Source organism: Polypterus senegalus, chromosome 13 (assembly GCF_016835505.1).
Source record: "Polypterus senegalus isolate Bchr_013 chromosome 13, ASM1683550v1, whole genome shotgun sequence".
NCBI lineage: Eukaryota > Metazoa > Chordata > Cladistia > Polypteriformes > Polypteridae > Polypterus > Polypterus senegalus.
This window is the reverse complement of record NC_053166.1, coordinates 87203307-87219858: the sequence shown is the minus strand read 5'-3', so window position 1 is coordinate 87219858 and position 16552 is coordinate 87203307. Positions and strand designations below refer to the sequence as shown.

Below are 16552 nucleotides of genomic sequence, written 5' to 3'. Positions count from 1 at the left end.
TCCTGCAAAGCTGCATTCCCAGTAGCCAGCCACTCGATCGCAGGACTCAGTTCACCAGTAAGGTTCTTAGGTCTCCCTTTTAATAATTCATATACTTGTCCATCTTTGAACAATGTACAAATAAAACAACTTTCCGTCCATGTTGGTATCAGTGGTGCTGATAGCATCTGTGTCTCCTTTTGCAGTCTGTGATATTTACAGTTCTTCCTCCTGTTTTGGGCTCAGCCTCGCTGCCTGGTGAAACCGGGTGGAGCGGCAACACGCGAGTTGGCCGCCGGATTGAACAGGATGCAAGTCACCTACCCATCTTTATATGTAAACAGAACCGTTTTAAAGACAGAGTACAGAGGTGACCGTCAGAAAGGAACGGACGTGACTACTGCACGCAGCCCAACGCAGAGCTGCCGACTGAGATTGTGACTACTTGACGGAGATTTTAAATCCGAGGTACACTTTCTTTCTTTCTTTCTTTCTTTCTTTCTTTCTTTCTTTCTTTCTTTCTTTCTTTCTTTCTTTCTTTCTTGTGGATTCTGTCGTTATGGTTTATTATCATGGCAAAAATGTAAGGATGAAGGTCACCACGATATAATTAAAATAACCTCTGGGGAGTTGGTGGACAGAATTTACTAATTACACGCCGGTTTAGTAGGCTATTTCTTTTGTGTATTACAACAAAACTTCTTATGGCATCACACATCATTGAAAACTGGAAAAAATACATCAAGGTTACGTGCACTTTCATTACCATCCTATCATCAAGCCCATACAGCGCTGACTAATCAGGACACACTGCGCAGCACAAACGTCCTTCCCGTGTGCACAGGTAAGGCTGCGAACGCTTAAATTTGTATTGCGCGTTTACTCGAATGTCGCGGTAGTTCCAACAGAAATGGTCTCACTCACCGTGAGAAGGAATAAGTGCGTTAGACGGAAGAAGACATTTAGGTTCAAACCACACTTTACTGTAAAGTGATGCCTAATGTTAACTTAAAGTCGCAAGTATTGCATTCATTAACTAGCTAAATATATTTCAAATAAAATGTTATGTTGTTTTTCTTATAATTAATGCACCGTTCCGTTTGATGCTGCTATATTCAAAGCTATTACTTACAGTTTGAACCTTGGAGAAATTGCAATTCAAAGCTTGCAGATCGTTTGCAATCGGGAATTGGTTATGCTAATTTCCTAGTGTTGTTTTTGATGGTGTTCTTAATAAAATAAGACTTTGGCACATGAAACTAGGGCGTATGCAAGTAACACCGATGTATTGATGCTCTCTTAATTTTCCTATCAGGAAATAAGTCATGACTGTTTTCAATGGCTACATTTATTGTTATAGTATTCAACAAATAATAACAGCATGAACAATACTAGTAATAACAATAATATAACATTCTTGCTTCTCTTTAATTCAGTTTAGGGTCATAGAAGCCAAAGCCTTCCTGGAAGAGTTGCGTGAAAGTCAGGAACCAACACTCAATGGGTCTGCCCAGGCATACACTGAAACTCACATTGAGCCCATGTAGAAACACAAATTATGTCAATAATAATAATGATAAAAATAATATGAACAGTAATTGCTCAGCTCAGTATCACATCATTATGCCTATGTATTTTTGATTTTTACCACAACGTTTCAAAGCTATACTTATTAGCATTTCTAAACTTAACCATTTAGGTTATGTGTGAATGTGTTAGCCGGGTAACAGACTGGCATCTCCTGCAGAATTCCTTTATGTCTTACAGCCAGTGCTGCTGGCATAAGCTTATAGGGCCCCAATGACTCTAACAAATGCTTGTTTTTAACATACATAAAATTTTGAAATCAACTCAATGGATTCAAAACCCTGGATCCTGGATCTGTATGTCTGCATTATTTACCCTTGACCACACTCCCCTCCACACCGCTCACCCAATCATTACTCCTACTGCGCACATGCTCTCTACACACCACCACGTGACTCTTTCAATGCTAATTTGCACTTCAATACAGTCGGTTGTAATGGCATGGCAGAAAACCAAATCCATTTAAGAACATCAAACTTTAGATCAGGATCGAAAAAGAGCAGCAAGAGCTGATAATGAACGTTGATGAAAAGGAAGTGAACAAAGAACAGCTGCATTTAATAAAAATCAAGAACAAAGAGACTTGTCCAGTAAAAGAAAAAGAGAAAAATATTCCAGGCAATATGCGAACAGAAATAATTTAAACTTTTATTCACTTTCTATTATGTTTTGCTTTTTTACTTCTACTTTTACTTTTTACACGTTTTATTATTCATTGGTATTTAAAATAGGCAGCTTCAGTGAAGTATTCAAGTAATTGATATTTTATCTATAATAACTAAGGACCAAACTGTCTTCCTCCTGCACTCCACATGCTCTTCTATATACCAACTCTTTAAACAGAATTGAATTCTCTAACTGTGGAGTGCCCCAACGCCCTTCGAGTGGCTCAGCCACGAGATAGTGGGCACCCATCCCCCGGGGTTGGCAAGCAGAGTGAGCAGGGGGTGGAGCCCTCTAATTATAATAATAACAATAATAATAATATGTTAATTAATATTTTTTACTTTGCAACCATTGTCAGCTTTTTCTTTCTCTCTTTTCTTTATGCCGTATTTGTCTCAACTTAAATATTTGACCTGAATATGGCAAAGCTGTTGCCTTGACTAAAGCTTGATGGGTTATTTCTTTATGAGCGTTATGTTGGACAAATGAGCATCCATTTTGGTTTTAGTAAATGTCCATATTAAAGACTAAACTGTTACTCTTCGTGATTGTGAATCTCTGAAAATTTCTCTGAGTGACACATTTGAGGCACATATCAAGAACTTTGTCATTTTTGATGTCACAAACACATGAAAGTTGTCAGTTTTCTGCTTTATCTCCTGCCTGATTTGTTTTCCTCAAATGTAAAATAACAGGAAACATTCATGCAAAAGATTATCATTCATAAGTAGTTGACATGAAGTCATCAAAACCAGAATGTTATCAGTCTTTGTTTATTTGTGCACTGATGGATTTTATCACCATATGTGCTAAAGATGTTTGCCTTGAGACAAATTAGTGCATCTAGAGGATCGAATCTCCTCACTTCATAATTTCTCTTTCCAAATGCTTTTGTGTGTTAATAAAAATATGAGTTGATAAGTGGTGCGTGTTCTGTGGTTAGCAGTGCTGCCTCACAGATACAACGCCCTGAATTTGAACCACATGCCCGCTTGTGGTTTGGGTGGAGTATGCACATTCTCCTTCTGGTTGAGCAAAGCTGTGAGTGTGTATTTGTGTGTGTATGTTTGTATGTGTTTTAGGTAACTTTACGGCTCTAAACAGACCTCATGTGAGCCAAACACTTATCTGGCCTGTGTGTGGTTAGTTCCCATAGTATAATTAGAAAGAGGGTATATGTATGTCATAAAGTAGGAATTAATAAGAATAGTTCAAAATGAGAACTCAGTAAGTCACTGTGTATTAATAATTATCTGTCCCTTGCAGCTGAGCTCACGTAGTAGTTAAACAGGGCAAACTTTAAAAATTAATAAACGTTGGCCCGCGTGGGGAAAAAAGCATGTGGCGATGATATCTCTGGCAATCAGCAGCTACACTCTAAAACACACATAGCTCTGATCTTTCTCTCTCAGAAATGTCAAACGTTACTCCTTAACAATCTCTTGATGAGAATGTCTCCTGAACAAACAGGTATCATTAGCTAATTGGAGGCAAGGTAAGCTCCAACATATGATGAGAGGTAGAATGACTGAAACGGAGTCTGGCAGTTTAGTGAGGAGGGCCTCCCCTTGGCCCACAGCCTCTCTCTCAGATTCCTGCAAATAAATTGGTACCATGATACTTAGCACGATGAAAAAAGTCGCAAAATCAACTGGAATGTTCAAGCAAATTATAGAAAAGAAAAACTAAACTAAAACTAAAACTGTTAAGTAGTTCTCTTGTAAAAAGTGGATAGACATACAGACAGACAGACATTGGAGTCATATACAGTATATAAATATATATCCATCCATCCATTATCCAACTTGCTATATCCTAACTACAGGGTCACGGGGGTCTGCTGGAGCCAATCCCAGCCAGCAAAGAGCACAAGGCAGGAACCAATCCCGGGCACGAGGACAGCCCACTGCAGGGCGCACACACACACACACACACCCCAAGCACACACTAGGGATAATTTAGAATCGCCAGTGCACCTAACCTGCATGTCTTTGGACTGTGGGAGGAAACCAAAGTACCCGGAGGAAACCCATGCAGACACGGGGAGAACATGCAAACTTCACGCAGAGAGGACCCGGGAATCCTAACTGTGAGGCAGCAGTGCTATCTACTGCGCCACCGTATAAAAACAAACTGTAAGCATGAGCAACATTATCAGGAAAACAAAACAAAAAGTTAATCATATTGTTATTCAGCGAGAGTTATTGTTGGAATGACTTGAAAAGATGATCAAAAAAGGCAGAAATGCTCAAAATCGAGGTGGGTGTCCAGAGACAATCCAAATGAAGTGTCTTTGTAACATGCTTCAGTGCTCAAAAATATCCCTTCTTTAGTGCCAAGTGCTCCACGTGACTTCATTGTAAATCACAAAATCTTATCTAGAGTTGCACAAACAGAGCATCAGCTGTATTTAGCAAGAATTGTTCAAGAACTGATATCAGTAAACAGAGAGCGGGAGAAAAATGGCACAAAAATTATTGTAACAAGACACCTTCTGAAGAGTGAATAACAAACTTGTCAGTTTCTGCCTGGTGCTACAGTGATAAGCACTGTTGTCTCAAAGCTGTAGGAGAATGGCTTAGATTTGGTGATGAGCGTTAGGTTCCTACAACACCACACTGGGCTAAGTGTGTTTGGAAAATGAATAAGTGAATGAACTGGCAAGGACAGTAATGATGGGTAGTGGGGTGTCAGTAAGGTGGCTGACTCATAATATCTGAATGATAAATTCCCCAGGAGTGTATGCATTTGAATGTCTGCATGAGGATGCCAAGGAAGCAATTACCACACCTTCAAGGCTGTTTTTTTATTTACCAACTCTGTACTGGAATGCCGAGTTTACAAAATGGATTGATTGTTTTATTATTATTATTTTATTATGATTAATTACTGCACCATTTTTGTAATGATGTAACAGCAAATACAAATTTTTCAAAATAATTTTTTGAAGATGGATTTTTCAAAACTACCGAAGATTGCTGATGTCGAACAGGAGAGCATGATAGGATATGTTTTTGGAGTTTCTGGACCAGGTAAGAAAAGCATGCCTAAATCTGGACAGCAGTTTATTAAAATAATTAGTTAATATTCCAATAACATTATAAGTTCATTGTCTAAATGCAAAGACAAAATTTCAACTCCAAAGTTTTGACGAACCATGAATGAGGGCTATGGAGTTTAAGAAAGACACTAAATTTATTATTTTCAAAGTACAGCTAATAAGTTTGAAAAATGTGGAATTTATACACAATATTTTAAGCTACTGTATACTATTAAACACTCCAGCAGCTAGCATATAATAAAATATTTTGTTCCTCATAATACAGAACTAATCTGTTTTTACCACATTTGTATTACAGACTATTAAAGACTCTATTTCTCTGAAGTACTATTTCTAACAGATCTTGCCTAAGAATCTGATTTGCTTCTCCGTATAAAGCAGCAGGGACTGGCATAGAAGTTGGCAGGCAGCACTTTCTGAAATGTTTCTGCAATATCCGCATGGAGAAAAATACAGTAAACTAAGAAAATCGATTATTCATTTTTTCCCCCCTGCATTTACAATTAAAACGATTACAACTGAGAAGATGTTCTTGGTCTTTTTAAAAACAGGTATTATGTTCAGGTAGATGTCGAACGTGTTATATTTTGAATTACTTTCCTTCTGCGGCTGTCTCATGTGCCTTGAGTGCAACGCAGCTTGCTCCAGTTGCCACGGTAACCGTTCTCGTTGTTAGGGGCGTGGCCTCCTTGTTCGTCACGAGCTGGCAATATTAGCGATGGTTTAAATGGGCGCCCACTCTGTTGCGTCTTTACCTTGTTGCGCTTAACAAAAAACTCTTCTAGACCTATTGTGAATATCTCATGTTTTCTGATTTCATCTATTGAGTTCCTGACTTGAATTGTATCCATTTGGTTTAGGTACTTCTCGATCTCTCGGTTTTAACCCTTTGCTGTTGCCCATCTCTTTTGGTTTAGGCTACCCTACAAATGTATTGACTTCCCGACTTTACAATGTTTAAAAAGAGTCTTACTGTTGAGCGAACAGTCAGATCTACAGCATCAAATTTCAACAAATTACAATCAAAATGTAAAAACTGGCGAAAAACACAAATTAACAAATTGTGCCAAGTGATTTAAGGATGCAAACAATGCTTTTCAGCAGGCAGGAATACTTAAGGTTTACACATTAGAATGAAACAGTGACTTATATCAATGCCTTTAGCCTAACCGTGATGGATATACATTAGATAAAGTTTTAAAATTAATTATGATGGAAATGTGTTCTGTTTAAATGTATTTATGTACAGTACGCACAGAATACACATCTTCTTTCAAGATGCTTTATCCTAGGCCAATGTAATGTGTTCTATGCTCTTCAAATGCCTATTTCCTAACTAACAGGTAACTAGTTAACTAGGTAACTTTTATTGCAAACAAGAAGTAGGCAATTTTCAAAACCTACGCAGAGTTCATATTTCACTGTCTGCTAAAAATGAACTATCCTTTCTCATCACTGTCCCCTTTTGAAGGTGACAAGAAGGGGACGTCCTCCAATTCCTGTATTTGGCTTAATTAGGCTGATTCATGTTTCTTTGGGATATGTCATTATCCAGACACTTCCCTGAAAGAAAAACAAGCTCTGATGCATCTGGAGTTCCCATTCATTCCCTTACGGTTTTCTCTGTGGTCCCTAGGAGGTGTGACAAATTGTGGCAGGGCACTGAATGTTTTTTTCAGTGTGCTAATGTTTTTCTGTGTGTATCCTTTTACAGTTTAGAATCTGGAAGTAGAGCATATAGCATTTAAGTAAATTTCATACAATTACAGGATTCTTTAAAATATGAAATGCTGCCTATATTCCACAATATCAGCTCTCTAATAGTAGAAGCAAGAACAGAATCCAGAATGTTCTCAACAAAAGTAGCTTATTATAACAGGCAGATCTATAAATACAGTAGATGCTATATACACACATTACAATCATTAGATGATCATGCAGTACATAACGTACTATGACAGTTTTAACAAACAGTATCTGGCACAAGTTCATTTAAAAGGTGTAGGTCCAAAGGCCTAGATGTGAGTAATGCAGACAGGCTGCAAAATAAAAAAATAAATTAAAATAACCAAATAAAGCAGACTAAATGATTTATATACATCTAGGTTTTGTTTAACATCATATAGTTGGGTACATTCTAAATGCTTGCAGTAATTATTTGAAAACAATTGTGAAAAAAAGATTAAATATGCATCACAATGTTTTTCATTTTATTATATGCTCCAAACCGAAACTTTAAATATGTTGTCTTTAATAAATAAAGTAAATTGTATTGTAGTGAGTATTCAATGTGTTACAGTATTTTGAAATTTGCATCATATGTAAATGTATTTGCTCTTTACTAATCCAGTCTGCATTCTGTCTCTCTAATAGTGGTGATTGCTTCTCAAATGGCTGGGTCAGCCATGTATGAACTGGTCAGAGTGGGTTACTTTGAACTGGTTGGAGAGATCATTCGATTAGAAGGAGACATGGCCACAGTGCAGGTGTATGAAGAAACCTGTATCCTTTAGAGTAATGCTTTACTATTTGTTTTTATGGCATCTTTCACCATTAGATCCATCATGAGGTGATTTTAGAAAACATATTCACCTTATACAAGAACATGTGGCTGTGTGTCTGTTTGGTTGCTATGTATCTGTTATTTCATATGGGATTCATAAAAGAAGTACTGCTTGTGGTGTGCCAACAGTTAGAGGGAAAAATGCAATGCATTACCTAATACATTACATTCCAATAGATGGTGTACTGTAAAGTTAAATTTCAAACCATCATAGACAGCTAGCACAGATAGTTATGAGAGTAAATTGCATAGACACGTCTTGTAGGTAGCCTGTGGAGCTTTGTAAAAAGAAAAAAAGGCCCAGTTTTAAAGAAACTAACATTTAAACACTTCACTTTTGTTAAATTTGTAGGAATCACATGGATGTTGTCAATGATCAGTAATATGCATAGAGAAGGCAACTGCAGAGGTCTATGATATAATGGATGTTAACCTTATGACAGGAGATCCATACAGAGTTTGTTTTTTGAAAATTAAATAAAATATAAAAACATATTGTAGGGTGTTTCAAATTGGATTCCACATCACTTTTGACAATTTAAGGTTTCCTGAATTGCTTGAGTCAGTATCATTAGTATGAAACAAGTATGAAATGTTTTTACGTCTGCATGAAGGAAATGAAGTTGCAGACGTAATGCAGAAAGAAATGTGTCACATTATATGTGATGTATAATATTCTTACATAATATGGAAGAATATTAGAAAGAACTAGCAGGATGAGAGTGGAGCTTGGTAGAAAAAGAGGGAGAAAGAGAGAAAGAGAACATGCCTTCATTTCAATGTCTGCTATGATACCTCCCAGCTGCTGTATAGAAGTCACAAGCCTCCTCATTCATTTAGGGACAGGGAGTTTTCCCAATTAGTTAATTGATAATTATTTGCTTCTGAGTTGGATGGAGGTGCGCATCCAAATCTCCTCATGTAATGATGTGAAAAACAGAGGGGTTAGACTAGAGCAATTCCTCGCTGGTGACAGTGACGGAGCTGATGATGGAATTAAACAATTTACCGAGTAAGCTGATTGCCTTTTTTAATAGAAGGACATATCTTGTGGTGCAGGTAGGTCAAAGAGCAGGAATTGCTAGTCTTTCTCCTTCTGTGTGCATAGGTAAGGGAAAGATCTTGTAAGGATGCTTACATCTTGCTTGAAGAAGGGGCCTGGGTTGCCTCGAAAGGTTGCATATTATAATCTTTTTGGTTAGCCAATAAAAGGTGTCATTTTGCTTGACTTTTCAATACATAAAATATCTGCAAATAGAATAAGGAAATGTATGTTATATGTTGTGGCCGCTAGAGGGCACTGTCACTCCTCAAACCTAAAAGTACAGATACTGAGGACCCAAGTTAAAAGCAAAATGATTTGTTTATTGTGAGGAAACCCTTCACAATGCTTTCCATCACCACAGCCACAAGTAATTAGGTACACAAATGATTCTCTCCATCTCTTTTTCTCGTCTACTCCTCCCAGCAAACTTCGTCCACCTTCCGCCCAACTCTGGCTCCCCAACTGGGTTTCAGGTAGTTGCTTTTATATTGGCCAAACTGGAAGTACTTCTGCTCTTCCACCCACATGGCCTGCCAACACCTCCGAGTTAGGTAAAAACCTTGTCTCATATAAGTCCTCCACAGCACCCCCTGGCATTACCCATGGCACCCAACAGGGCTGAGATAAAGAACCCATGTTACCCTGCAGGAATCCGGGGCACCACTGTAATCCTGGGGAGCTGCCATTTACCATCTCAGGGGAGGCAGTGCCCTAAAGAAGCTGCCTTCCCCCTATTTATCCGTATCCTGGAAATCCCGCAGAGGTTGGGCTGCCAGTCCGTCTCTTACAATGTGTACATATTAGTGTATACTTCTCTTGCAATTTAAATCTTGATAAGGGACAAACACAATTTTTATTTTTTTCTTATTTTCTTCTGCTCTGGAAATGCCCTATTGGAGAGGCTCTGTTGGGTTTCAGTTGGAGCTTGATACCAGCGGAGAGGATCATCACAATACAACTACAGGGTTCAGAGAGGAAAAACTATTCTGATTATTTGCCCCTTTATAGATATTGGATTCTGTGCACAAAACAGTACCTATCATCTACTGACTCTACTACAGGAAGACTTCAGTGCTCATGTAGAAAATGGCAAAAATACCTGGGGCCTCATACATAACGCCGTACATATAATTCACACTTAAACATAGCATATGGACAAAAGCGGAAACGTGCGTATGCACAAAAAAATCCAGATGCATAAATCTGTGCATACGCCAACTTCCACATTCTTATACTCCATAAATCCTGGTCTGCGTAAAAAGTAACACTCGTGTGCATGCCTGCCATCCCTTCCAGACCCCTCCCCGAATTACGTCTCTTTGAATATGTAAATCAAAAGAAATAGCCCCTTATGTTTTGCATTCTGTGAAAAGACAATGGCAAAAGCACTGGGGAAAAAGAAGAATTTCAGCGAATACCAATTAGAGGCAATGAAAAACAAACTATTTGTTGGCTTAAATAGTGATATAAACAACTAAAAGAAGTTGATCAAGTAACAGAGTGGCAGATAAACTCGAAAGTTCAAGTTCAGAAAGTCTCAAAGTGCCCGAAATAAATAAGAAGAGGTCGGATATCAACGTCGCTGTGAAAAGACAAGTCCTAGCCCACCATCTGAGTGTTATATGGTAGTGTATTAGCATACTTTAATCTCAAAATTTCCACTTTAATCACATACTTTATTTTGTCATTAAAGTAGAACGTCATAAACTTCATCTTAAGATCATTTAATTTACTAGTTTCTCAGATCCCGTAACTAAAGTAGCACGTTAAATGCTTCGTATTGTTTATAATCTTTTATGTATGTGTGAGAATCACTATGTGCTTCTTAAATGGACTTTCTTTTCCGCTGACAGGACACAGAATATATTACATTCATGATATTACAGCTCTCTGAACAATTTAAAAATTAAGCTTGTCACGCTTGGGTCACAGATTTGCATAGAAACACAGGAGGTTCTAGAGACAGGAGCTTTATTCAAACACTGCAAACGAACATTTGTCTCTTTTTCCAAAAGTTTAAACGTACTCCATGACAAGACAGAAATGACAGTTCCACCAGGAGCAGAGAATGTCAGAGAGAAAGACAGAGAGAAAAGCAAACAATCAATTCCAAAACTGACAGGTGTTCAGGCTTTTAAGTATATGGAGTACCGTTTGGGAAGCATATTGCGCGACAGACCAGCCCACACACAAGCTCAGCAAGTAAGGGAGCAATGTGAAGGTAGTCTGTCAGCGTTTTTAGGAGGGGTTTTCCAAGGAGCAGCTATATCCTCTAGGGGTGCATTCAGCCCCCCAGCTCACAAGATGTATACTTGATATAATTTTCATAATGATAGATATTAAAGCATGTATTAAACATGGTGGCACAGTATTAGCGATGACCTGGTGCCCTGTCCAAAGATTGTTCCAGCCTCCCGCAACATGCTTGCTGCACCGTGTGTGACCTTCGATAAAATAATTTATTGCAGCAGTACTGTCTCTCTCAAACATACTAACCCCCAATTCCTGTCTTTCTGTTTCTTTCTCCAAGTAACCAATCGCCACACGATCAGCTCTGTAATAGATGCCAAGCCATCAGTAACCTTAGAATGCCGATTCTTCAAAACTTTAATGGAACATCGAAATATCCTCATAGTACATGTTTAATTATTCCATCCATCTGTCCATCCAGGGACAATCTCAGCAAGCATACACCGTGAGGCAGGAACAATCCCTGAACGGGGAGCTAGCTCGTCGCTACCACTGCCCACCGTCTCCTCATGTCTTCAATTATTAACAATACACATTATTTTAATGAAGTTTAAAACTTATCTGTATAATTTAATAAATATACTTTACTGCATTTCATATTAAAAATGATATGAAGAGCTCCTAGAAGATAGCGCTGGAAAATTTAAATTGACTTAGAAGCCAGTCATCATCATATGTAAATACGCGCTTTATAAAAATGACTCAAGTTGTGCAATATCATAACTGTAGTGCAAGTTTACAGTGAGGTGATTGTACTTATAAGTGCAAACAGTTCTACCAGGAGCACTTGATGGACTGATTGAGTGCGTTTAAAGCTCATGGGATGAAACTGTTTCTGAAGCACAAGGTCCATACAAGATAGGTTCTGAAGCATTTGCCGTACTGTATGGGAGATGCTCAAATAGACTGTGCACATGGCTGAGACAGCATGTGCTAGATGCTGTATCCCAATAATCCGATCAGCTGCTGTACAGCTGTGATTCCACACTCAGATACAGTGGGTTAAATACTCTGAGTGGGGCACTGACAGTGACAACACTAAAGCAGCTATAGTATTTGGAATTGTTTGCCCATTCTGTGCATCATTATATGGTTATGGGTTGATTACTATCAGATGCCTTAAACTAATAAACGATATGCGGTTCATTTCAGTGTTTTTGATAAAGCTATGTCAAGGATGTGAATCTAAAAATTAAAGGGAAACCTCACAGCAACAGTAGCACTGCTTTGACGCTTGGTGCCACAAGTTTGCAAAACCGAGCATATAACGTGCGTATGTCAGGGATTGAGCTGCTGTGAAAATGTACATGGCTTCACACCAAGTATAGTTTTTATACATTACGATTTAAGCGTGGAAACGGGTATATGCAACATTTTTGTACATACGCACTGTTTATACATGAGGCCCCTGGTGAACCATGAATAAGAATTCCTGATCTGAAATTGTCTAGTAAATAGTTACTGGATTTTTATGGATTTCTGCAAATTTCTGTGCTATTACTTCTCCATAATCAAACCAAAGTTATTTATAAGTGCACATGGGCCCTCATGCAAAACGCCAGTGAGTAGAATTTGCACTATAACATGACATAAACACAAAGCAGAAATGTGCTTACGCACAAAACAATCCAGATGCATAAATCTGTGCAAACACCAGCTTCCATGTTCTTCCGCTACATAAATCCCGGTCAGTGTGAAAATTAACGCACGTGTACGCACCTGCTGCCCCACTCTAACTCCTCCTAGAAATACGCCTCTTTGAATACGCAAATCAATATAAATAGTCCTTAAGCTCAGTGTTCTGTGAAATAGCAATGGCAAAAGCATCAGGGAAAATAGAATTTTTGGTGTAAACAACAAAAGGAAGTTGATCGAGTGACATAGTGTGTCAGAGAAACTCAAAAGCTCAAGTTCACAAAGTCGTACAGTGCCCGAAATAAAAAAGAAGCTGTCAGATATCAAAGTCGTTGTGAAAAGGCGAGTCGTAGCCCACCGTCTGAGTGTCATATGAAAGCTTATTAGGGTGCAGAGAAAAAAAAAGGCACACAGTGGGAACAAAGCATAAAATGTCAACTTTAATCTCGAAATTTCCACTTTAATCACATAGTTTATTTTATCATTAAAGTAGCACATCATAAACTTCATCTTAAAATTGTTCAATTTACCAGTTTCTCAAATCCCATCATAACTAAAATAGCACGTTAAATGCTTTGTTTTGTATTTGATCTTCTATGTGCTCTTAGTGCGTGAATCACTATGTGCTTCCAGGCTTTCCCTTCCTCCGACAGGACACAGAATCCATTACATTTGTGATATTACAGCTCTCTAAATAATTAAAATACTGAGATGTATATGTGCTATCATTTTCATGATGTTAGGAGTTAAAGCATGCTATTAAACATGGGAACACAGTGGCGCAGTGATTGTTCATGTCTCAAGCAAGATGCTTGCTGCACCATGCCTGGCCTTCGACTAAATACTTTATTGTAGCAGTATTGTCTTTTTCAAATGTACTAACCTCCAATGTCCTTACTTTTCTTTCTCCAAATACCCAATCGCTATACAATCGGCTCTGTAATAGATGTTAAGCCATCTGTAAGCTTAGAATGCCGATTCTTCAAAATTTTTAAGGAACATTGAAATATCTTTGTAGTACATGTTTAATTATTCTATCCATCTATCCTTCCAGTGTTGCGTCAGCATCAGCATCATCGTGAGGCAGGAATAATCTGTCACTGGAGTGCCAGCGGCTCACTAGCGCTGCGGCACCGTGTCCTCACATGTTTAATTATCAACAAAATAGATTATTTGAATGAAGTTAAAGTTTTATCTGTATAATATAATAAACATATTTTACTGCATTTCATCTCAAAAATTATATTGTCATCATATGTAAATACCTGCTTTATAAAGTGGCTCAGGTTGTGCAATATTATAACTGTATCGCGTGTTTACAGTGAGGTGACTGTACTTATAAGTACAAACAGTTCTACAAGGAGCACTTGATGGACTGATGTGTGAAGTGTGTGTGAAGTGTGTTTATAGTTCTCGGGATGAAGCTGTTTCTGAATTGTGAGGTCAGTACAGGAAAGGCTCTGAAACATTTGCCGTATGAGAGCAGTTCAATAGACAGCACGGCTGAGGCAGCATGTGCTTGATGCTGTATACCAATAATTCTCTTTCCGATCAGCTGTTGTACAGCTGTGATTCACACTCAGATACAGTGATATAAGTACTCCGAATGGTGCAGTGACAGTAATATGAAAAAAGATCCGCTGTTGCAACCCTAACAGGAGCAGCTGAAAGAGGAAGAAGAAGGTGCAGTGAGAATAACAACAACAACAACAACATTTATTTATATAGCACATTTTCATACAAACAGTAGCTCAGTGCTTTACATAATAAAGAATAGAAAAATAAAAGACACAATAAGAAAATAAAATAAGTCAACATTAATTAATATAGAATAAGAATAAGGTCCAATGGCCAGGGTGGACAGAAAAAAAAAAAAAAAAAACTCCAGATGGCTAGAGAAAAAAATAAAATCTGTAGGGGTTCCAGACCATTAGACTGCCCAATCCCCTCTGGGCATTCTACCTAACATAAATGAAACAATCCTCTTTGGATTTAGGGTTCTCACGGAAGGACTTGAAAATGATGGTCACGTAGACTTCTGCCTTTTAATCCATCCATCATTGTTGGAGCATCATGATGCTTTGAGTAGGTGGTGGTGGCGCAGGGAACTGGAAAAAGAAACAGAAGAGAGTAGGGGTCAGTACGGATTTTAGAGCGACCATAAATAGTTATGAATATGATGAATTGAACATACAGAGTATCAGGATTAAGTTAAATTGAAGTTATAAAAAGGCCATGTTAAAGTAATGCATTTTCAGCAGTGTTTTAAAGTGCTCTACTGTACTAGCCTGGCGAATTCCTATTGGCAGGCTATTCCAGATTTTGGGTGCATAGCAGCAGAAGGCCGCCTCACCAGTTCTTTTAAGCTTTGTTCTTGGAATTCTAAGGAGACACTCATTTGAAGATCTAAGTTTACGATTTGGAATACAGGGTATCAGACATTCTGATATATAAAATGGAGCGAGATTATTTAAGGCTTTATAAACTATAAGCAGAATTTTAAAGTCATTTCTGAATGGCACAGGTAACCAGTGTAGTGACATCAAAACTGGAGAGATGTGTTCGGATTTTCTTTTCCTAGTTAGGATTCTAGCAGCTGCATTCTGCACTCATTGCAAATGATTTATGTCTTTTTTGGGTAGTCCTGAGTGCGTTACAGTAATCTAGCTGACTGAAAACAAAAGCGTGAATTAATTTCTCAGCATCTTTCAATGATATAAGAAGTCTAACTTTTGCTGTGTTTCTTAAGTGAAAAAATGCTATCCTAGTGGTCTGATGAATATGCGATTTAAAATTCAGGTTACAGTCAACAGTTATAACTGATGTTTTTTACTTCCCTCTTGACTTTTAATCCTAATGCATCAAGTTTATTTCTGATAACCTCATTGAATCCATTGTTGTCAATCACTAAAATTTCATTTTTCTCTTTATTTAGCTTGAGAAAATTACTATTCATCCATTCAGAAATACAAGTAAGACATTGTGTTAGTGAATCGAGAGAGTCGGTGTCATCATTTGCTATTGAGAAGTACAGCTTTGTGTCATCAGCATAGCTGTGGTAGCTCACGTTGTGCCCTGAGATAATCTGACCTAACGGAAGCATATAGATTGAGAAGAGCAGAGGACCCAGGATAGAGCCTTGTGGAACACCATATAGAATATCGTACGTCTTTGAGTTGTAATTACCACAACTAACTAGAATTACTAGAAACTAGAATTTTCTACCTGCCAGGTAGGATTTAAATCAATTTTAAATCAATTTAGGACCCTGCCAGAGAGGCCAACCCATTGACTAAGGTGATTTCTAAGAACTCATTGATGAACACTTGTGGATTGGGAACCTTACTTTAAAAAATGCCTTCTGTGAAATGTTAGCAGGATCTCCTGATTTAAGAGAGAGGGATACCAGCACACCAAAAAGGAGGTAGCTCTGGCAGTTATAGGGGTCAAAGCATTTTTGAGTGGGTGAAGTTTGATGAAGCAGTGGAAAATGGTCTTTGGATGGCCTCAAAGAAGTTCTGGCAGGCCATGTTACAACTTAGGAAATGAAGGCGAAAATGTCTCCCAGGCTGTTCTTAGCATTGGGGGAATGTTGACCTCAAGTTCTCAGTGCTCAATGCTCATATAAAATCATTCAGTGTGGGAACTGGACTATGCCAGGATGTGTCTTGCCTCTTCTCCTGTTTGTGATTATCATGGAAAGCATAAAAGCCACAAATGAGTTATGGTTGATATCTAGGAGTGAACCTAATGGTTGCATCTGTAT

At 38.1% G+C, this 16552-nt stretch overlaps 1 protein-coding gene across 1 annotated transcript in view; it reads left to right on the top strand.

Annotated features, from left to right (window-relative positions):
- Nucleotides 1-335: 335 nt before the first annotated feature.
- LOC120542060 (V-type proton ATPase catalytic subunit A-like) overlaps nt 336-16552 on the top strand; it is a 55426-nt gene continuing 39209 nt past the window's right edge. Inside the window, exons 1-3 of the mRNA XM_039774178.1 lie at nt 336-447; nt 5183-5264; nt 7667-7795. Of these exons, the coding sequence (XP_039630112.1) occupies nt 5183-5264; nt 7667-7795 (211 nt within the window). The 5' untranslated portion in view covers nt 336-447. The remainder of the gene's footprint in view (nt 448-5182; nt 5265-7666; nt 7796-16552) is intronic.